This window comes from Calypte anna, chromosome 10, assembly GCF_003957555.1.
Source record: "Calypte anna isolate BGI_N300 chromosome 10, bCalAnn1_v1.p, whole genome shotgun sequence".
Taxonomy (NCBI): Eukaryota; Metazoa; Chordata; class Aves; order Apodiformes; family Trochilidae; genus Calypte; species Calypte anna.
Window position 1 is genome coordinate 11121774 of NC_044256.1, and position 24495 is coordinate 11146268.

At 36.8% G+C, this 24495-nt stretch overlaps 1 protein-coding gene across 2 annotated transcripts; it reads right to left on the reverse strand.

Moving 5' to 3' along the window:
* Positions 1-1775: 1775 nt before the first annotated feature.
* On the reverse strand, positions 1776-23685 carry COPS2 (COP9 signalosome subunit 2). Of its 2 annotated transcripts, none has more exons than XM_030457069.1 (13): positions 23474-23604; positions 14147-14260; positions 12989-13066; positions 12324-12449; positions 11027-11137; positions 10838-10915; positions 9851-10025; positions 8650-8828; positions 8464-8516; positions 6048-6145; positions 4469-4551; positions 3436-3494; positions 1776-2657 (listed from the first exon to the last, which is right to left on the reverse strand). In XM_030457069.1, exons 1-13 carry the CDS (start codon positions 23525-23527, stop codon positions 2513-2515), a joined length of 1353 nt encoding a protein of 450 aa, XP_030312929.1. In that variant the 5' UTR covers positions 23528-23604; the 3' UTR covers positions 1776-2512. The 2 variants fall into 2 exon arrangements, with proteins under 2 accessions (XP_030312929.1, XP_030312930.1); XM_030457070.1 differs by having other exon boundaries at positions 1960-2657; positions 11027-11116; positions 23474-23685.
* Between the last annotated feature and the right edge of the window lie 810 nt (positions 23686-24495).

The following is a 24495-nucleotide window of genomic DNA, read 5'->3' on the forward strand; positions in this document are numbered from 1 at the left end:
CCAATTTATTAGAGGTAGACTGACACTTTTTCAAGCTAAAACCACGTTGCTAGCCCTCACTATTCAAACTGATAGTCCTTCACCAGCTGGACCAGTTCCACTAACAATTAGTCCTTCACAACAAAAAAAATAGAACAAGGGGACAAGAGGGATAGAACAAGATTTAGTGCAGTGTTCCCATTTCCTTCTTGAAAAATCCAAACATGACTCCCCAGCAGACAGAGCTGGGATGGAAAAGGTTACATCAGTTACAACAGACAAAGTCAAGATGATTTTTTTTTAAAGTGGTAATAAGTTTACAAGCAGTTCCCTTTTTTCCCCTCCTCCAGAAGAGAGTAGTTGTTCCTTCCCACAGAAAGGGTGTCAGGAAATAGCAGAGAAAGCAAACATGCTGAAATAGCTGTCACTGCCCCTTGTCCCCATGGGAAGGAGAACCTTGAAATAGCTGTCACAGGGCCCTGACCCCATGGAAGAACCTTGCAAGGCTGGCGACCCAAATTAGTCTCTGGGTCTGTAGATAAAGGTCCCAATTACTGTGCAGAATCTAAGTTCAATTTCACATCACCAGATCATAGTGGAATTTTCAAAGTAAAAACTATTCTATACACACAGCACTGTAAGGAAACAAAATATGAACAATGTGCTTTAGTAAATGTTAGCTACAGATTTCATGAAGGAAGAAGAGTTTGCATAAAAAGTAAGTTGATATTTTACTATTATTTGAAGTAGATAAACTAGAAACACCTATTGGTAACAAATATGCATCAGTGAAGGAGAAATGCCCACCCAAGATTCAGCATCATGCTGCCTGTGCAACACATGAAGTTTTACTGTGTTAAAAAATATTAAAAAAATCACTTGTCTTGACAACTGCAGAGCAAAATAATATTCTAAAGGGCATAACTATCTATCCTTCAGATGCAAGTTAATTTTATCCTATTTAATTATATCCTGCCCTAGAACATTGAGTTTCCCATGCTGTCTTGCATGTATGTGATGGAAGTGTGTCATTTATTAGGCTTTTTCATTAGTTTTGAGATGGTGTTAAATGCTCTACATATGTATTTTTTCCTTCTACTATAGCAATGACTCTGTGTGGCACTGCTTTGTATACTATTATACCAAACCTTCAGGTTTAAAATGGAGTACTAGCAGCTACAGAAGTGGTCCAAAGAAATTCCTCCTGCATTTCTGAGACTTGGCAAGAGAATTTTTCTGTCAAATGCAGAGAAACTGCTACAAGAAAAAAAGCTGATGTGGTTGGTGCTGCAGCTGATCCATTTTAAAATCCATCTGATGATCCCAAAGGGCATGAAAGGCATGTGCCTATTGTGTGGTAGGACTTCAGGACCTGAGTAGCAGCTCTGAAGGGACTGCAATACAATCAAACATTTGGGACAGAACAGATTCCATTATTACTGAGGTCACCGTACACAGGCCCCACTCTATCCAAACAGTGTCTTTATATATAAACTGAATTTGGTCAAAAAGACAGCAGATTAGGCAAGGAGAGAACAACCATTTGTTGCTGCATTTCTGTTCCCAGGGTACTGCTTGGCAAACCTGTATTCTTGAAGTACTAAAATAAAAAATGAGCAAGTTCCTGAGAATTGCCAAATACCCACTAGGCAGGACAGATAATAGTCGCAAGATAAAGTCTGTTAGCCACACTGCTAAATGTCAGCTTTTAAACTCTTTAGTATTTACATTTAACTACATCAAGCGAAAAAAAAAATACGAAAAAAGAAAAAACATCACACACACCAAGGCTTTGACTTAAAATCTCCATATTGTCCTTCATAAGTGAGGTGAGGATGAACTAATATCTATTTTCTTTTAAGAACAAAAGTAAAAATCAAGTACAATGAAAGCACATCAAGAAACAAACTGTACAATTTCTGAACTGCGCTGTTTATTTTGCTGCTTGAAACCTAAGTGACAGTATGCCACTACCATTACGGGGTTTCTGCTAAACCTTTACTACACTGCAGGTACAGAAATATACGGACACATTTTTGGAGAATTGACACTTTGCAAAATGCAGCAAACATTTCAATTTATACATGAGAAAAGGAAGTGTTCAAAAGGGTATGCATTTCAAGTTATTGCAGGTTATTTCTGTGAGAGAATTTCTGCAGGTAAAACATGTTTAAATTTAACCAACAGTAACGTGTCAGTGTATTTAAAATCATGACAAAAATCTTCTCTCTGATCATTAACTGCCCTTTGACAAACTACTAGGATGTTGTATGCTTAGGGCAAGATGTCAATACAGCATAAATCCCATGGCATTTTGGTTTTCTTCTGGAGATTAAAGCTGTTTTTTTAAATTTTTTTTCTTGGGATAAATGCAGCAGCAAAACACAAACCAGCTGATCAAAAAAGCACTTCTGCCATAACTCCAGTAATTTCAGGGCACACCAACCGACAGTAGTTTTGCCATTCCCAGTTCTTTTAAGGTTTACATCACTGCACTGTTGCCTTAAGTACATTTGTAAAAGCTTGTTTTCTGTTAGGCCAGCTTGCTGACTACAGCCTGGTTGAGAGAATTTAGTTGGTTGGTCCATTTATCTAACGCAGTATACCGTGCACCACCTCTCTTCTGGTGATCCAGTTCTAGGAGCTGGTTGACTTGATCAATTCGGCCATGTATAGTGCTAGAAGTAAATAAATGAATAACTATAAATTGCTAATCCACAGGGAAACAGGAGCTAACAATAAATCAGATGTAAAATAAGAGGTCTTATACAAGAGAGACACAAAGTCCATTTCAGAATTCAGCACTTCTGTAATACATTGTCCTGGGTAGTACTGCCTATTTAGTTGTCATCATTTTGGAAATCAAATTAACTAACTCATTGGGCAATATATGTATTATCTCTCTAGCTGTGACCCAAGCCTGAAGCAGTATGAGGCAATCAGTTCTTTAAAGGCATGGACTAATGAATTACAGAGATTTATGTAAAAAGAAATTAAAATATAAACCCAGGTATGGATTGTATTTTCCTAGTAGATATACTAAGCTACCCCCAAAAAAGTTTACATATTGTAGTTAAGTTTTTCCTGTCAAGAAGAGCATACTACTGATTTGTCGATTTGCAAATGTACTAAAAATATATATATGAGTATAAATAGCAGTTACTAAAAATAATAATTTTCTCAATTTCATAATAATTGAAATAATTTATTAAGTAATTCAAAATCAAAGTAAAAACACAGCACTAAATCTCTCTATAATTTTCTTGGCTCACATTTTACAAATTTTACTGCTTTATTACTCTTAAGCCAAGAAAATCTAATGTCAGCATCAATACCTTTCTGTTCTAGAATCAAGCAGCACTTTCACAATGCACAAAAGCACTGTTTTGTTGCTTCTTGTATACTGTGACTACTTTAAAGTGATCAAAGATCAGTAATTAAGAATAAAGTACATACTTATCCAATATGCACTGAACAAGCAAGCTTTCCACATCAGCTACATCTATGTTTAACTCCTAAAAGAAAAAGAAAATTCATTATGGCTGCTACTGCTTTGGATCAAATCCTCCCAATCTTTATCTTCGTACACACAATTTGGTTTCATTTCTGTTTCTTACTATTAAAAGGTATCAATTCAATAATGATCTATCAAGCAAAAAACCTCCACCCAATGTATATATGGCAAATGATAAAAAAAAATCAGTAAACTCTTATAAAGGCTGAAAAGATTACAGCAAAATTTTCAGACGCTCCAGAAATTAGTTCCTTTGATGACTTACTGGGGGGGAAAAAACCCACAAAAACACCCCTCAGCAAATAAAGTAAGACAAGGATTATTAGAACAGAGTGGGTCTGTACTTTAAACAATTTAGAGTGCTGGTTACAAAAGTACTAGTGAGAACTTAAGAATAAAAAATAGGCACCTATAATAGTCATGATATATTTAGGAATGCTGTCAATTTGTCAATTTTTGCAAGAAAAATCACCAGCTCACAGAAGGTGGAAATAGTTATCTATTGTCACTGTTTTTTGGTTTGGTTCTTTCCAGATTAGGGAATGAAATCAGTGATTATAGTTGGTTTGTTCTACCACCACAGTTCTGTAACTTGTACACCACAGACTTTGGAAGATTTCTTTTGAACAAAAGGAATTAAAATTTTGATTTCTGTTTTCACAAAATCTACACTCATATTTTCATTACACAGATTTCACTTCTTGTATTTCTCTTCAGAAAGCTGTTTTTCTATGGCAAGTAAAAAATTGGGATTGAATATTTAAGAAGTATATCCTAGTACATATTACAAAAAGCATTGAAGTGACCCTTGAAATTTACCTTTTTGCACTGCAAAGCTGCCAGCACTGCATGGGTACTACTTTATAGTTTAGTTTCTATTTTAGATGTTCTATTTCTGGAAGCACTGTATTTATTTAAGAGCTTTTATTGACAATTCACAAACTTAAGTAAACACAAGGCTCCAGTGACACATACCTTAGAAATAAAAGGAATATGTATTCTTGTGTAAGGCTTAATTAATTTTATAAGCACTTGTGTTCTGATGTTTCGCAAAAGCTCTGTAAGAGAAGAAAAAAACCCCCTCTAAAACCAACAGTACTGAAATAAAGTTGCAATACAGCATCATATAAAGAGATATCCTAAATACCATCATCTTTTGATTAATGATAGTTCAAGTTACAGGGCCTAATGGTAATTATGAAAAGGAACTGAAGAAGTATAAAACAAGAGTCTGCATAAAGTGGATGGCTTTGCATCCATTGCTTTGTAAACATTTATATTATTGAAGAAAGTCTGGATAAAACGAAAGCATGAATTTCAACTGTAAATGAACAGAAAGAGCTAGATCCATTTTTACCTAATTAGTTACACAAGGACTGTTTATATAATAAAAGTAATACTGAAGAACAGATTATGTACCTAAATAAAACTAAGGAGATTAAAACAATGAGGCAAGGTATGTAAACATTATACCCACAAGCACACATTCTGTCACTACAGAGTGCAAAAGATGAGAATGCTTTTTTTGTATTTCCCTGAATATCACTAGCAGACTATTATCATATAAGGGGTGAAACTCAAATTCTGTTCAATCCTTTGATTAAACTGTCCTCCTTCTCTTGGCTTTTCAGTTGTGTCACACTTTTTTCCATAAGCAGCCACCTTTCTAATCTTACAGAGTCTCCCTGCAAGACTTTGAAGCTTACCAGAAGTCAACATGTAACAGCAGTAGAGAGGTTATATTTAGTTTCCCCTGCTGTTTGCCATGTTCTCTGTTACAAACAGAAGTGTAAGAAAACCAGGTCTCTGGATTTAACTCTTTTCTTTCATGGAACTATCCAGCTAAAATGACTGTGCAATGCCACAGTAAACCCTGTTCTTCATGAAAACAATACTAATCTAAAAAACTGGACACTATGTTCAAGTGAAGAGACTTCTAGATTTTCAGATACATGACAAATGCAGAGGAGGACTTGATCTTGTCATGTTAATGGAACAGAAGGGCATGCATTAGTCTGTTCTCCTGCTTTATTAAGTATATGTACTACAAATCCAAACACTGTTCTCAAAATACACATTAGATTTATGTATCTTGCTACATATTTTATTACTACACATATATCAATGTAATCTTTATTACACTGGCTACATACTTTGTCTTTAATCTGAAGCAGAAAATTAACCTCATAAACTAGCAGTCATCCAAATGCTGAGACTGACATAAACAGCAAAATCCCCACTACTCAAAATACTCAGTGCCCTAACACTACTGTAGATATTTTAGAATATCCACTCTTGCTCAAACTTTCTCCATTATTCTTAAAATTCTTCCAAGTCATCCTACATGCCTGGATGAATTTTGGTCTTAAACAGTTTTCAAAGAACTTGGAAACAGTTAAGTAATAATCCACAAGTAATTACAAAGAACTTTCACTGTGACAAGAAAAATAAATCAGTGGGGGGGGGGGGGAATGCAAAACACCAAAAAAAGAAGCAGGAATCTGCTTACCAAGTAGTGAAGACAAAAAGGATTAGAACAGCCTGAAAAAATTACCTTCGATGTGCTCCCTTATGAAGGGATCATCCATGATGTTGCTGTGATTTGTCTTCAGAATCTTCTCAAATTCAGTGATGTCATTATTCTGATAGGCACTTCAGAAAAAACAAGAGACTAAATTATTATGTTTAAAATGTAAACAGGCTCAGAACATCTGACAGGCTGTCTACATCTTCTAAAAAAATAAAAAAGCAAAAAACAAAACAAAAAAATGTATTAAATGTTGGTGGCAAATAATTATATTCAGAACCCTTGTGAGGAAAAACTATTTCAAGATGACATGCAACAGAAATGACCTTTCTCATTTTTCATTTTTGGTAGCATTTGCAGAGGTTTAGCATGAATATTTAGTTACTCCACAACTCCACTCCAGTTGCAAAACTTCTGAGCCTTAAGAAGTTACTCTTCAAAAAAGCACAGAACCTAAAAGTAGCCAATTTTTACAAGTATTATTACTTGAATTTTGGCTTCATGACACCATGCTTTAAGGAACAAATAAGAGATGAAGAGTCTGGAGGGCTGTTGCTGTTTCTAGAACACATCTTCAGCTCAATTCTAAAAATACTGATAGAGAAAAGAAATCCTGACTTCCAGGATTATCCATCAGAAATTCTGATGTAATCCTATTTTTTTATATTTTGATTCATGTTTTCCTGGCAGTATATATATATACTGTTTAACTAGTCAATCTTGTTACCTGAGAAAGGACCACAAAAAGAAGGTGGGTTTAGGCATCTATTGCTCAGTAGTGGCACCACAGCACTGCTTAAAACTAAGAGCTCTAACCATCTAAACAAAATTGTTTCCTTGAAATATAATGCTTTGACAATTAATACAGGAACAGTCAGCTGTAATATGGACTGTCTACTAACTAATCAAACTTACACAGTCATTTAGTTATGTTAAACTACAGACTATCAGTAATGAGACTGAAAGACAGTGTTCAATACATGTTTTCAGCTTCTGTTTAATATGAACATCAAACATTTTAAAAACATCACCTACTTTCCCTTTGTAGTCTTTGTACATTTTCAAACTTTCTAAACTGTCCTCCTTTATTATCCTCCTGTAAAAAGTCCTCCTTTATTATCAGTAAAATGGGAAAAAAAACAAAAATACAAACTGAAGGTAGAAGTTAAGGGGTTTACAAATGGAGTTATATAAGTGGAATGGACCGTATCATATGAAACCAGTAAATTCTTCAGTTAAGTATATTTTATAGTGTATTCCAGAAATCTCTTTATCACAGATAAGACATTCACATTCCCAGTGCACAGTGTAGGAAGATAAAAACATAACTGTAATCTTTGGAATTTATTTTACCTTCTGCATATTTCTTATCTACACAGCTTTAATTGAATTATTAATTTTAAAGAAGCAGTCATACTCAAATGTCAAGATAAAAAGATACAAATTAGGAATGTAAATTAAATCGCACTGGGTAAGGCCATCTGGAGTTCCTTCTGCCTCAAATTCACATGAAACTATGACAGCAAAGTATAAGAGATGTCTAAGTGGAATTACTGGAAATAGTCCCACAATAAATTGCCAAGTAATGTATTCTTCATTATGAACATCCTCACTTTCAGAAACAATCTGTATGCATAAAATGGTGCAGCACTCTATCAGAGTAAGAGAGCAAGGTTTGTTCAGTATCAGAGCAAGGTTTTGTTGCAACACAAGATCAACTGTGTATTTCAAAATGTGAGCAGCCATTACTTCCTATGGAATGAAAAGGTTGGAAAACATTTCTTCCATGTTGATCTTTTTTCTCATTGATAAAGCAAAGGCAGGATGGATGTGCTTAAAAACACAGTATATAAAACCTTCCTCTGCTGCAGTTGTTTTGCCTGATGAGCTTAATATACTCAAAGTTCTCATGTCACAGTTGCCTTTAAGAGACAATGAAGCCTTCTTTTGATTTTCTCATTTGTTTGAAGGTTAGGGGAGATCATCTGAGAGTTCTGTTTTGTACTCCTAAATTATGAAGCTTCTTTAGGAATCATGATATATCCATGCATCCAATGATTGTACTGCCTTTGGTATGAGATACCAATCATTTCAGTTTTTCATATATACTCAGCCAGACCCTAAAGACCAGTTGCAATACAAGGTGGGACAACTTTATTTTAAGGCAGAAATTAGATTTTTGCCACCGTACAAGAAATTTAGAAGGGTGGAAGTTAACACCATGTTTCTGTATCCCCAGGGGGTATAGTATATAGATACTTAGGTATGTCATAGTAAATAAAAGTTTGTTAAGAAAAACAGTTTACAAATATTTGCCCAATATTTACAAAATAACCATGTTAGCTGTGCAGAGAAAAGCCATCTATAAAAATACTCTATTCCTGGTTTCTACACTATATCTTTTTGGTTTTTGCTCTCTTCTCCAGAAAAATTAAAATCTTACCTTACTAAATTCGTCATTGCTAGAATCTCTGGATCATTTTTGTATGGTTTAGCCTACACAGAACAGAAAGCACAATATTCATGGTCAGATTTTAAGTATTTTTTTCTAAAAAATACTTTTTGTCTTTTGGGTAATTTCCTTATTAATTCAGATAAAGGGGAGGGGAAGACAGGAAAAAAAAAATACCTCCTGAGAGTCAAACGGATTTATTCCAGATTTCATGAGCATGTTTGCTAAGACCAAGTATTTTAAGCAAGTGGTTCTTCTGGGGCTCCCTGATTCATCATAATTCTTGAATGCTTCAAAAAAATCGGTATGTGCCTTTTCAAACTCTCCTTCTCTTAAGTGCATTTTGCCTCCACATTCTGAAAAGAAAACACAGATGAAAAGGAACTCTGTGTGCTTGTTGCCAACTATAATAATTGGACTGAGAAATTCCATACTATTTCTAAATAGATTACTGAAATATTTTCAGAAGTCTTTCTTTCTCTGAAAATGCTAGGAGAAAAAAAGCATTAGGACCTTCACATACAGTATTGCCAATTGAATACGACCATTCAAGGATGAAAAAAAAACAAACTAGCCCACATCATTCATCTAAAAAACCCCACTAATCTTCTCACCAAATTTCAACCTTATGTTAAAGTACTGCAAAAACTAAAATAGAACCTATCTCCATTTCAAAGGCAACAGACTTTCTGCAATTAGGGTATTTTATCTATCTGTTGAGCAAAACCACAAAGGAAAAAAGAGACAGTCTCTATCTCCTTCCACTTCTGAAGTATCTGCTGCTGCCTGATTGTCTGTGCAAGCAAGTGTCCACATCAGGGGAAGGGTGAAAACACAACAGTATTCTGGAGAATGTTTTTTTCTAGATGCACGACATCTTTCCACTGTAATTTATTATTGTGAATAATGAATAATATTTTCAAACACATCTTAAAGACCTTCAGTTTCTGTTGAATTTTAGTGAGGTGAGACAAAGCAAATTCACAAAAGGGGACTGAAGAAATAGCAGTCAGTTCTGCTGGCTGTCCTGTTAAGCCTGTTTTTATCCTTTGCAAATGCATTTGCATTCATCTTTGTTGCCTGCCATGGTGTCAGGGCAGCTCGAGTCTTCCTCTTGTTCTTCTGCTGCTTCTCTCCTACACTCTATGTTCTGCCCTCCTGAAGCTCACATCTGGTACTCAGGCACCAGAACAGCAGAGCTGAAGTCTTGCAGGAGGGAAACCTTAAATGGTGAGACTGCAGCCACTGCATTAACAGTCCATGATTCACAGACAGTTCGTGTATTCACAGAGGAAACTGGAAAAGATAGTACTTACCAGATTTTCATGCAACTAATCTATGCAACGGAAGTTAAATGAAAAAATCAAGATTAACTTGCCTCTAATAACTCCCATGATTAGTGGATGAGGAATGGCTGACTTGATGTGCAATGACTGTTCATATAGTGCTTTAAGTTTTTTGTTATTTTTCTGTGCTGTATACATTTGGATTTCCAAAGCATAAATTTCCAATAGTTGAGTACCCTTTTTTAGATCGTCTTCTCCATCATCAGTCTAGGACAGATTAAGTAATAAATACTGTGAAATTTTAAGAGAACAGCAATTTCAGTTTTATACTAGTAAAAAAGTGATTACCAAATACCCTCAGTAATTTCCTGTCAGAAATAAGGGTATTTCTAAAACTTTAAAATTTTAATATAACTATTAACACAAAATGTAATAGTCAAAGAACTTATCACAGGTCAAATTTTCAAACTTCTATATAAAGTTAGTATTTTTGTTTTAATGCTTTCCTCAAAACTTCACCTTTTCTTCTTTTCCATACTCCTTAAACCATACTCTTAATATATAAATGCAGTGATTGACACACAGAGATACATAAAAATAAAATACATACAACTCCCATAACAGAACTATTCCCCAGATACTTGTAACCCATTTTCCATGCTGGAAGAAAAAAGGGGGATACAAACAAACACAGCAGGATGCATGGCTAATTTTTTTCACCCTTCCAAACAAGAAAGTAATAGTTGTCCCTTCAGTTTTGAGTAAAGCTCACTGAGAATAATCACTGTATTTAAAAATAAATGTCTATGGATTATAAATTATTCATATGTTCTTCTTATTCTTGCACCTGACTCAAAGGAAACTTAATCAGCAGTTGTGAATAATTTTTAAAAAATAATCTCTAAGCAAGGAATAAAACACTCATCATTTTTTGTTATCAAACAGATAACAAATTAAAACTGGCATAGTATTTCTTCACTCTGTACTAAAGCTTGATAACATGCCTCAAAGGCCAACAACAGATGTCAAAAAATTCTGTGTTGTTTACTAAGCTACAGTGATTTAGAATATAAAGGTACCTGGCACGACTGATGCAGCTGACGCAAAATCTTTTGTAACTTTCCATATTCTTCTCGTTCTAAATATAATTTACCAAGCTGTAATGAAAAAAAAGTTCAGGTGCTAAAGTCCATTAAGATTACACAATTATAGTTTCTAAGAGTTAGCTGAAGGTGTCACAAGCAAAACCAGTAAGTTATATATTTTACCTTTGTGTTTGTCTTAAACCACAATCTATCATTCTTAGCATCTTTCAGAGCTTCAAGCGTTGTTTCATAGAATTCCTGAAGCAAATCCATCTGGCATAAAAAATCAGAATTCTATAATTGTAAACAGCAAATTTGTACCTGTTAATAAAGTCAATCTGAACAAACTAAAAGTGCATGCTTGAACTTCAAATTAAGACATATGCATCTTATTGAATGTCTGGTTTTAAATTGTAAAGAGCTTTTAGAATAACAAAACTAAGTACACTTGTTTTTCTTATATGAAATAAATTGCCAAGTATTGACATGTTAAGATTTGCAACCATCTATCATGCTAGAGAAAAATGCAAGTCACCTGACAGAAACCCATCTTATATAAGCAAGCAATACAATTCTTATGTTGTGTAAAAAAAGACAAACATATCAAGCTGTTTCTTTGCAAAAAACCAGAAATTGCAGCATCCAAAATGGAAATTCAAAGGTTCAAAAGGTTCTATCAAAGGTTCTACAGGGAATACATTAGTATTGTTTATGGCCCTTGTTCTTTTGGGGATAACAGTTCTGTGGCTAAACACAGGTAAGATTTCTGATTGTCCCTCCAGGTCTGGCTCCAACTGCCTTTAAACCAAACACACTGACCTCCACCAACAAGCTACAGTCTAAGACAATACTTTAAAACTTATGGTTAAACCATCATTCAGCTACTAAACTTTTATTCCCTACAAGTGGTGGGACAGGAAGGATTGTGATAATGGCATGAGTAGAGTCATCACTAGAGACCAGTGGTCCTCCATATGCAGGTGCTACTTCAGGTACTCAGGGGAGCTTTCTACTCTCTGTAAAGCTTCAACAACACAAAAGAAAAGAAGCTGGGATGGGTATCTAAGAACACGTACCTAGCTTTCACAGTACACTCAAAGGCAGGCAGCATTTAACACCAACATTTCATAGCAAAGTTTTCAAAAGCTTCCCCTCTCCACCCAAAGTAAAAAAAAAAGTATTGTATAATTACAAGTTATACTTGAGAAGACACAGTGTGTAGGTGCTATGCTAAAAAAAGAAAAAAAGTATTTTTTTACTTATTAGCATAGAAATCCCAGGTAAATATTGCCTAAAGACGACAAATTAATGAAAAGTTATGTGTGTTGATTCATTAACTGTGGGAAATAAAATATTTCAACATACGATAAAAAATTAATACTGCAACTGTTCTCTGTTAAAGACTATGATAAACAAAAAAGCCCACAGCTAGACATGCAAAAAGGAAAACCATGGAAATGAAAAGAGCTGATGATCTAACCTGCTTGGAAGTAGAGATATAGTCAAGAATAGAATTGATGGATTTTTCAGAGTAATTCCTTGTAACTGCACTCCGTATGTAGGTCAATAGGTGTTTGTATCTATTCATCATTTCAGGAAAGTTAGTCTGAAAGAAATACAAAATTATGTTTTATTTTTTGTTTTAATGAATAAAAACAGAAAAGAAAGAATAACAAAACTATGCAGAAGTGGTTGCTATGAGGAATTTTTACATCATCACTTTACTTGTAAGCAGCCAAATCAGGAATAATTCAGCAACACTGCATGGAATAGACATTTAAAATATTTATCTCAATGAAGAAAATAGAGTTGGCTATATAACTATTTAGAACGGTTGCACATGTAGCAAATAAATTGTTCACTGATTTATTCTGGTGAATTACACATCTATAGAAACATGACCAGTTTCATGGCAAGGTACCTCAGGACAGCAAGGACTGACTCTCAAACTTTCAGAGATTAGCAGCTGACTAGAGAAGATATTTTGCATCCATTTTGCCTTTGACTTGCCATATCTGTAGTAGCTCTTAGAGGCCACAAAAGAAAAGTTCTGGCAGATTTAGCCATAAATTACAGTATCTTAATATCTCTTAATCAAATACATATTTATGCCATTTATTCTCAAGTGACAGCTGGAATTCCTACCAATTTAAAGTTTATTTTAGTCATCTGTTTCAGAGCTTTGAATCCCCATTCTCCTTTTTCACCTTCGAGTTCCAAAACCTGAAAGAGAAGAATTTTTTAAACAATAGTCACAAAAACTTAATTCAAACTTAAATTGATTTGCATACTGAAACACACATATCCCATATATGCCTTTCCCCAGATTTGTTCCATACAAAACAATGTTTCACTCTGCCCTGTTCTTCAATTTTACTCTTCTCTGATACTGCTGAGAAAGTTAGTGAGAGGTATCTATCTTGTTAGTTTTCAGAATTTAGCTGATGCTAAGGGAGGGTAAACTGTTATTCATAGATTTCTGTTGTTGTTGTCCAACACCAAACACTAAACTTTAATGCCACTCCATAAATACACAAAAAGTTGTAAACACACCCTGCAAAACTGACTCAACCCACCCATTGACTAAATTAGCCAAAAATACACTTCTGAATTACTCTAGTTTCTTCCTATGTAAGAAAGGCTCCTATGTTTTACAGTAGCATAGTTAGGGGAACTTTGGGTAAGTAAAAATTTTAGGAAATGTTTGGTTGGGTTTTTTTTTAAGTCATGAAGTCATGTATTTTATTTAAAGTCATGTACTGCTATATACTACCAATATCCCAGGAGATGAAAACACTCCTTTTTTTATTAAAAAAGTCAGCTGTAGCATACTGCTTTCTGGTGGCAGTGTGCAAACATTAAAAATTTAAAACTGACGTGAAGGAAAAGAACTGTGTCACTTCATATTTATACATTTAAAGCTTTGGGATTAGACATCAAACCAAATATAATACATTATATAAGACACAGGGGCTTTAGAACACCATTTCATTTTTAAAAACAAATGGATATAGCTTCTACACTTGATGCACAAAAACATACCCAGGCCTCAGTAAATTCTGAAGATTAAAAAACTCAGCTCTGCAATAAAATGGGACCACTTCATGTCCTATTTATTCTCTCTACAAATAATCCTGAAAGGAAGTCCAGGAGTCTAAGTAGCCCAATGATAAACTTAGCATATTAACAAGCTAAAATAGCTTAAAAATCTCTTTAAAATCCTGGAAAATAACTCAAATGGTACATAAGTATTTTAATATGTGAAATAATACAAAAATAAGAGATAGACTAAAGATGGAAAACCTTCTGAAAGCTGCTTAATGCTGATTTAGGATCATCTTCCTTCAAAGCTTTGGAATTGTAGTATTGATTTTCCAGATCCACATTTGGTTCAGAATTGCTGTCCTCAGAATATTCCTACATTTTAAGGAAAAAAGAAAAAAAACAAGTAAAAATCAGAGGAAACAAAAAAGACAGGTTCAGAACATCTAACACTGCTGAAAATGGATACACTACAACATATTTCTCAAACTGACACAGAATGCTTGTATATTACCAGAAAATCTTCAGTTTATAACAGGTATTGACTTTCCTGATGATTTCATCTCTCCCATTACTAGGCCAGCCTTACCATTCACCAACACTTACCTGTAAAGAGATTTCTTTCTGGAGTAATGAACTCACACCTCCAACTTCACCTTTATGACAAGCACAGACTGTATTACTAAAATTCTGCCAGTTTTGGTGTTTAAGGACAGATGCTTAATAGTCCATGTCATTTTTGTATGGGAGAGAGAACATGCTGGGCACTGGTCATCTAAAAGGTACTCAATTATACGACCTTTGCTGTCCCCAGAAAAGACCGCAGCTGACTTGCCACACAAGCAATGACTCAGCAACAGAGGATATAAAATACTTCCATAAATCTCCCTCTAATCTGCCTTTTTACACCATAACAATTCATACTTGTCTAAGGAAATTAAAAAAAAATAAAAATTATAACACCATCTGCTTCTGTGCTGAAAAGCAGATGACTGAGAAAATGCTAAAGCAGTGACACAGAGAGAGGGATGGGACATAGGCACAATAATTTAATCAAATAATTACCCATCATGTAAAGTAGCACCAAGCAAATTGAAGAATTTCTTTCTACCAATTTAAATACTTCATTAAAAAGAAAAAAAGTACTTTGAAGCTTTTCCTGATGGCAAAAACCCTGAGGTATATTAACTTCTTTCACTGAATCTTGCATGTCAGAATTAGAAAACATTAACAAAACTCCAACAATAATTTTATTTGAGGTTTACATGAGTTTTCATTTTCACACTTGGGGTTCACACCTTTGCATGTTCAAGCCAGCTTCTCTCCACTCAGTACTTAGATATTAGGAGGTGAACTATTTAACAGAATCTGTTCAAATCTTGAAGTTCCTGTTGTCAGAGTAAACTTCCCTTGTAACAATATTAACTATGAACAGTCAGGTGCCCTTTCTAAACTTGGAATTTCTTCTACTGCACTTCTTCATCAGCCCCTTTGATTATTTTGTTCATTCATAGAGTGCTAATATTAATGTCCCCCCCTTCAAAACCATGGAAAGGGATGAAAAAAAAATGAAGCAGAAGGAAAGTTTTAAATTAGCTCTCCCCTACAGTGGAAGCAAACCTTTCAAAGTTTAGGTTTTAAGAAATTCTAAGGGAAAAATCACTTTGAGCTCATTGTCAGTCCAAATTTAATTAAATATGGTCCTTGAGACATTTATCCTTCAACCTGCTATTTGTTACATGTAGGTAAGGTGCTCATGTATGTGTGTATTTATATTCACACAGTATTTAGAGACATTCAGTGGACTTACATGCCACAAACCTGTTTTCTAAATTCCCACAGAACTGTAAAACTTAATACTGGAAACTACAAAGAAAACAGGAAGCAAGAGTCTTATTTCATTGGGCAAGGTTTCATTTTGGTTAGCTTGTTTTCATAAATTCTTTACCCTATTGATCCAACATTGATGGAACAGCTACAAGAACAAGCACATGATGCCAACAGCTGTAAGGTTATCAGACAAAGGCCGCCAAAACTTAAACAACATAGGATTTAAGATGTATGTAATCAGCTGATGTCTTGTTTATACTAAACTTGAACTGGGGAACAGTTTTGGCAGGAGTATCTATTTGTAAAGACAAAAGGAAAACAAACTAAATTAATTCATTTTAAGAAGCAATATGCTCTGTTATCCTAAATCCAGAAACATCTGTATTTTCATCTCAGCACTGGCAGTGATTCTGGATGTGGACTCGTGCAGGAAGATTTTTTTCAGATTTTTGAGATCTTCTCAATGCTACTGAAATATGCCATAAATCTATTTGCTTAATAATATTAATACATAGTAAGTGTTACATAAAGAGATTCTTTTTTTTTGCATCAAAGGTAGTGCTTTGCCTTTCTGTTTACCTTCTCTTTTACTTGATGCCTATTTGCCTCACACTGAATTTAGGAAGTTGATGTGGGCTCAAAGGTCTCAAAGACTCAAAGCTTTACTGCTTCCTTTACAAGCTATTTAGACTCAATGGTTGTGAAGAAAACTTTAAACCATAAACTAAGCATGAGATGATGCTGCGAATCTGTAGACAACTAGAAAATAATTAAATCAGCCATTAAGACACTGCATCTTAATTTAAGCATCAACGCTAATTATGCCAGTGCTGATAAGTTCAGAGGGACCATCACTCTTATCTTCTTTTGATGCAGAGATTGCTTAGTGCAGTATGGCACCTATATGAGAACATTTGGCTTTTGCCAAAGGCAAAGGGGAAGGAGGAAACGAAAAGTGCAAAGTTGTATCCTAAAGTTCAAACTAAGACAAAGATGCATTTCCCCCCAGTACTGAAAACAGAAAAGTTTTCTATACCAAACATCTAACCTTTCTAAGGCTCATTTTTAACTCCCCTGCTTCCTACTAGAACAATTTCCCCAACTCAACCCTTTCAGGTTGAAAGCTTGCTGCATCAAACAACACAGTACCAAAAATAAAACTGCAATAAATTAGATAGAACATCAGACTTACTAAAAGGATTCCTATGTAGCTCTAAAACTCTCTACTATGCCATCTAGACCTTATACTCTCTCAGCCCTAATTATAACTCTAAGATATAAAAATATCTGTGTGATACACTACAGTTCCATCTGCTGTAAAAAACTGAACAAGCCTAAGAATTTTTTTAAATGGGCACCAACACTATCAGTATAAATGAAACAAGAAGTCTGAGTACACAGAACTGGTCTTTGAAACTGATACTTGAAATCCGTTTAGTTCTCTTCTAGTTGGAACTAGATGATCTAAAAGGTTTCTTCCAACCCTGAAAATTCTGATTCTATGATCCTCCCTTCCTGAGAGGATCAAAACAAGCGTTTTTTTTAATTAGTAGTACACTTAAAATCAGAAAGCTCTGATACAGCTTTAAAAATATATAGTTAAAGGAAAAGAAGGGAAAAAAAAAAAAAAAAAGAAAAAGACATTATTTAAGCATTCTCCCATTAAACATCTGCATGTTATAAACAACCCAGTTTCATCACATCACTTTCTTGGGAAAGCAAAAATACCACACAGGCTCTGCTGTAATGGAGACAAAACCTCTGATGTAGTTCTCTCTGCTTGGAACATAGTTCATTCAAATAATTTTAATAAAAGTTGAATTAGTATCAAGGACCCAATTTAATTTACAAGTCTTCATTACACTATGTATAAAGTTTTCACAAAATTCATTTCATGTAGTGAACAGCTTTAAAACATTAAGCCTTCGCTTCTAAAATGAACACAGGCAGAATATAATTCACCCCAATCAGCTCCAATCATCCTTTTTAGGGCATGGATCCATTTCCAGTTTCTCCAGCAGCAGAGGTAGGTTAAAAGCATCAAACACCACCTGACCCTCTTGGTTCATTTCTGGTCCTAGCATCTCTTTCCCCCTTCACTGCAGTGATTCAACATTTTATGCTGTGAGTCCGTGATGATGTTTGATCCTGCTTGCACTGACATCAAGAGAACACTTCCACAGACTCAGTCCCCACACTGGTAAACTGCAGCAGAGGAGCAGGTGACCAGGGAGGGGAAGAAAACAAGCTCTCCTTTCACATCGGGGTGGTCTCAAGAAATTACATAGAGATCTTGAAGCACAGCACCACTTCTTGCAGACAGAACAAGGTACCTGTGGATATTCACTGGCTCTATAGGAACCAACCTTCTACTTTGAAAACCTTTTTTTTTAAAGAAAGGCTATACAGAGGATAACTTTTCAGACAAAAGACAATACAAAGAGTTCTATTTGTGTAGAAATTTGTCCTTCAAGGACATTGTTAACAATACTTATTACTGTCATTTTCAATTGCTGGCAATTTTACCAAATTTCAACCATTGGGCTGACTAAACTTTTCTTTTTTATGATGTGCAATTGATTCTGAGAATAAGTCTGGTACAAATTTGATTTTACTTCACTTAACCTTGTTTCATAACCATGGCATTTAGGAGGTCTGGTAACTCTAGGATTAGGAGTAAAAACCTGACATTTTGCAAGACCACTACTGATGTGGGTTTTCAAGTGGGGGTGGTGGTGGTTTGGTTGTTTGTTTATTTAAAAAAAACAACAAAACAAAAAACCAAAATACAAAAATGCCCAAATGAGGCCAACTGAAAAAAAGAAAGGACAACAGCTCTCAAATATATTGCTCTATTAACTTGCCAGCTAAAATCCTTCAACATTTAATCTACAATGAACATTCACTAGTTTCACATAGCTTACATGAACTGGCTGCAAAAGTGACACCAACTGACACCATCCCAGCACCAAGCCAAGTACAACTTTTTTTGCATTTGCTCTTTCTGGACCACTGGCTCCCAGGCATCAGGACAAATAGCAAATGACAGTTTCTGTGTGCATTTGCCACTGGTATCCAGGTATCAAATATAAAGAAAGCAATCAGACTGGAATGCAAGAGTAAATAGGAGAAGAACAGAGAAAAACTCTGAGAGTAAAAACAAGACTGATTTGTGTAAGTCAGTAACCACTCAGCCATGCATCAGGAGTCCTCATTTTCTTTCCCACATTTTAGGTCTCTCTGCTTTTCTGCTCCTACTACCTAACTCTGCAAGTCATCTTGGTGCCTGCTGGGTCACACCAGGGATGACACCAGGACTTAGAAGTCTGTGAAGGCAGCAGTTTGCAAGGAGATCAGTACAGGGGTCTGCCTATGTCTTACTTTATAAGCAAAGTGGAAAATGCACAGAAATGAGACAAGGAGACTGCAGAAAGAAAAAATTAGTTGTATTGCAAAAAAGTGCCTTTTCTTTCCACCTCTGTCACAAAGCTCTCCCATGGTTATCTGCATCCTTTTCTAAAAGTCTAGTTTTTACCATATCTTAGATCTAATTCTGTTTAACACACAACTGCATCCCAGATCCTAAGGAGCTCCGTTCTGAACACCGTGCTGAATGACTCTCTCTCTCAAAAAACAACACAAAACAAAACCCAACAGAAAAAAACCCCAGACCTTAGTGACACTTGTTGATGTTAAGACAGAGAGAATTTACTGACTAAATATTCTCATACTTTTTGCCTTATTACTTCCTTCTGAGACATTATGGTAAAGAGCAAATACATTAACTCTGTGTTTAAAGATGAATCTGAAGAGAATGAATAAAGTATCAGGATAAACACTGGATCTATATAAAATATGAAACAGGAATTATTCAGAAAACAGTATATCCTATGTTGTCTGTGAAGTTCAATATTTTTTTAAATCACATACTAATGTAATTAAAGAAAACAAAGAAATGTAAAAGGGTAAAATGGATCTGCTTGATTTGGTATTTGCCTATTTCTGAATGTTGGTTTTTGCTGCATTACCACTTTCTTTATATACACATGTTTCTATATGTGTGCATGGATGTATGTATTTTTTTAAACAGTGGCAGTACTGAAATATAAAGAGTTGGGAAGAGGTGACAATATCTGCATAAAAATTGAACTTCAGCTATTAAATAAATGCATTGGTACAAGGCAGGGAAGTTTCCCTGTCTACTGATGAGACATCTTATGAAGTTTGGTAACAGTTAAAAGTTCCTATTGAAATGGAGAATATTTCTCCCCGGTGCAAAGAGAGAAGCAATTCATGTTTACTAAAATGCTTGAAATCAAAGGAACAGTGCTTATTTTCTAACATCAGCACAGCCTGAAAAGGGAAACTCTTCAGTAATTTGCAGGTATGCTCCCCATACTTGAACCATGCCAATCCTCAGGAACCTGTAGCCCTCTCACCAGGGTGCAAACTGCTGGCTGTTCACTGGAGCTGTATGCAGCTCTTCTCCTGAAGTTACTGAAATAATACAGCTCCATAACATAAAAAGACAAGTTGCTCAGCAAACAGACTTGTCTGTCTTTCACCCAGATGAATTTTCAAGTTGAATTTTGGAAGACAATAAGATGCCTCATTTAGAACACCACAGACAGATTCTTTAAAACAAAACAAAACAAACCCCAAATAGATGTATTAAAACAAAATGTGTTGTAATCGTGCCTGGAAGAATCAATTTCTGGAGAAAGGCTGAATCTAAAAGTCAATGCTAAACATAGCTTTTTGTCTGACACTGAAAAGAAAAATGGAATTTACAATGGTCCTTCCCTCTTCCTCCTTATTCATCTTCAAGATGAAACTAGTAAAGAGAACCTGCACTGAAATCATACAAGGCACCTAACAGCACAAAGCTAGAAATTAAAATCAAGTGATTTTCATAATGACCAGTAAACATTATTCTGCTCACTGAAGCATAAAGTGGAATAATCCATGTTATAATCAAGGCTGTCACTGTACATTAGTAGCAAATTATGAATCTAGGCCCTTCCACTCACAAATATAAATTGATTTTTTTCCTTATATTGAGACCTCCGACAGATAAAATTAACTACTGTAGGAGTGCCTAAGGTCATTTATATGCAAAACTTCTTTAACCCAATGAAAAAACAAGCAGAAACAGTCAACTCCGACCTGTAAAGTGGGTCATTTTCAGTTGTTGAACAGCATAGTAAATAATATAAAACTCTATGATGAAGTTGGGAAAGAACCAGGCCTTCAGAATATCCTTCACATTTCAGTTCAAGTGTGAAACATTTGCAGACTTAAGGAAATGTAACCGACTGGTTCTACATAATCAGGAGGTCAAGTGCACATTTAGAGAGGCACAGCCACAATCACTTCTCATAAAAGCTAACAAAACAAAACCTTTTTTGGGAGTCTTCACTACTATTTTCATGCTAGTAGCTACCTTGGAGACCTGAATGTAGTTTCAACAGACTGTATTTTGACAAAGTAGCTCTCTCTTTTTTCAGTAGCTATTTCTGTAACTTCTGCCTCTCCTCATATTCCTTTAAAAAACATTCACCAACACTCACATGAGCTTTTTTATTTTTACTCTGTACTTCCCTGAATATTTTGTCTTGTAATCATTATTTTTACTTCAAACTCTCCTGCAGCAGCCTTTATACTGAATAAAGAGAGAACCATGCATTCTCTTAGAGTCTTCTCTTAATTTAACTAGATTTATATAAACATGAAAGGAAGAAATCAGGCCCTGTCTTCAGGGCCATTAACTATTTTTCACAACAGTTCTACAGAACACCACATTTATAGTCTCAGGCACTATGAAAATGGAATCCAATCATGGGTTTTTAGTCCAAGAATGCTGAAGCAAGTCTAGCCGGAATACCTTTAGTCTGGGGTATCTTTCCCCATCATTTATAAGTCCAAATTAAATTTGAAAATCTATTTCATTTAAAGGTATAACTTAAGTATTATTTGATACTTTACATGAGAGCTACATACTAAATAGAAAAAACGAACATGCTCCTAATTACTACAAGCAATATCTTTTAACTGTGGAAAGCTCTGGGCAAGTGGTAATTAATGATGAAAATGTTCCAGAAAAAGTAACTACAGTCAGATGCTGGTATTTGCCACAAGCAGGAATTTTCAGAAAGGTTTTCTGATGAGGAAAAAAGTACTTCAAAAGAAACACAAGAAAAAAGAAAAGCCTTAGACCAGCAATTATTGTCTGTGAAAACTGACATAGTCTGTCAGGTGCACTCTAACTCAAATTTATATGTAAACAGCTGCTTTTAAACACTGGTTTTCTACATGTCCAGTTCTCATGTTATGTATATTCCAAACAAACTCAGTATATCCACTCAGAAGACTTGTTTCTAAAAGTCTGTGAATGCATTCACGGACTCAAGAGGATGACTTACAGTTCTTGAAGTACTGATACAAGCAGCTTATGAGGTCAAGGTGAGAATGCATGTCCACAAGTACTCTTACATGAATTAAAAGAACCCAAAACCAAACCAAACAGCTTTTATTCTGTGTCCAATGTCATCTAGATATTCTGCAAAGCTTGTAACAAAACCTGTCCAGAAACTATATTGAATAAAATCAGACAAGTCTTTCAAGTGAATCCATACGTAGCAACAATTATAACATAAATTCTTAGGGAGCGAGTCTTCCAGAAGCAAGTGTCTGGGATTTTTCAGTGAAACTGCAGTATGGTACATACAGGTTTATCAGAAATTAATGAAATGCAAACTCCCAAGCCTCAACCACAATGAGCTTTAAAAAAAAATTACTCATCTGGAAACCTGTGCGAAGTTCAGAAAAGCAAAAAACCAACCAATGAAACCTCAAGCTCCAACATAATGGCAACAGAATTACAATTAATCAGGGCACAAAATATTTTTTCTTTTTGCTTCCCCTAGCATGTTTTAAGTAATCATAGAAAATCTGGCTGTAATAACTTAAAAGGGATTTGCTACATCAAAACAATCGTATTTTATTACCAAATTCTCCCCCTCCCATAAATTGCTAGCTGCAAGCAGCTTTTAACTGTAAAAAGCTTGGAACAAAAGTTGATATCCAAAGGTGACTAGATATAACACGAAAAACCCCAAGCCCTGCAATTAAACGAACAAACATAAAAGGGTAAAACGCTCACTGAGCCTAGAAAGGCAAAAAGTTAAAAACGAGTACAGCCTTGGCGTGTTGCATCAGACACCGGCTGTGTGGCCATTTCTCCTCCCTCCCCTTTCTCTTGCCCCCACTTTTTCTCAGTTTGCCGCTCTCACAAGCACACCGGTGACACCTGCCCCACAAGGACCTTTCGCAGCCGCCGCTGAAGAGGGGGACAGACAACTTTAAGACTCTTAATTCGAGCCCGACACTCCGGCAAGAGGCGGGAGGGAAGCAGCGCGCCAGAGCCCTCCTCTCCCCCTGACCCTTACGGAACACAAACGGGGGCCCAGGCTCGGCGGGCCCGAGGGGGCCATCCCGGGGCCTACCTAACTTGGCGGGGCCGAACTTGGGCCGTTTCTCCGCCGAGAGGCGGCAGGGCGCCCGGCGGGGCCTGCTCCCAAAGCAGCACCCGCCCCTCCTCCCCGGGAGGGAAACTCATCCTGCCAGTGATCCCTCACGGGTCAGCACCCGGCGAGGCTGCTGCGGCGGACGCGCCGGCACCGGCCCAGGAGGCACCGCTCCCCCGAGGCCCTCCCGCCGCACCGGGACGCTGAGCCCCCGCGCCTCCCCGCGCCTTACCAGGTCATAGTCCTCTTCATCATCGCACATGAAATCATCCTCCATGTCAGACATCTTGGCCGGAGGACGGGAGGGGGGAGGGAAACGGAGCCGGGAGAGGGAGGAGGCTGCGGGGACGGCCCCTTCTCCCACAACCCCTCGCGTCGCTGCCCAATGTGGCTCCGCTCCGCCCGGAACCCGCTGCCTCCCACTCCCCTCCCGCCCCCCGGCCCGGGGCACACGGAGCCCAATCCGCGCTGCACCACCGCGGGCTTCCTCTCACTGCCAGCAACGGGCCCTAGCAACTGCGGCCCGCGGGCGGAGCTCGCCTCTCGCCCGCCATGGTGGCCCGGGAGGGGGGGTGGTTCTGCGGCACCGCCTCGCCCATGACAGCAGCGAGGCCTCCCCAGCGGCGCCGACACTCGGCGGGGAGCCGGGGTTCGGCTTTACCGCCGCCCGCCGTGGCGCCGTGTATCCGGGCGTGAGCGCTGCGAGCCCGGCTCCTGTACCGGAGCTGTAAGTCTTGTGACTGTGCGTCTCCGGATGGAAAATTGAAAAAGCCCGACCGCTGGCCCACACGGGCAGCCTCGCTTAGTCCCGAGTGCGGTTTGTGTGCCCCGCTCAGTGCTGATGAGCGATTTAGGTACACGGCGTTTGCCATAACCAGCTGCTACTGGAGCAGCAGTTTTAAAAGGCCTAAAATGGAAACCCCGCGGTCCTTGCAAAGCACTGGCTTTCTAAAGAGTTCTACACACCGGTTTTTGCTGCCGCCTTCAAAGGAGTGAGGCAAAAACCTCAGGTGGACAAGTTTTGTCTCTCCGCAGCCTCCACAGGCCTGTGGCTCTCAGACTCCTACAGACATTGCAGTATTTATCAGGTCTCCGCATTTCTGTTGGTCGTTTTATATTGATAGTTTCTGAGGATGCTTTTTCCAATGGCTATTTCTAAGTCTTTTTTTAGAAACAGTCGATTCTGTCAACCACGCAAATCAGGAGAAAAGTTTTACCTCAGAAATACACGTGAATCCACAATGAAATCTGTGT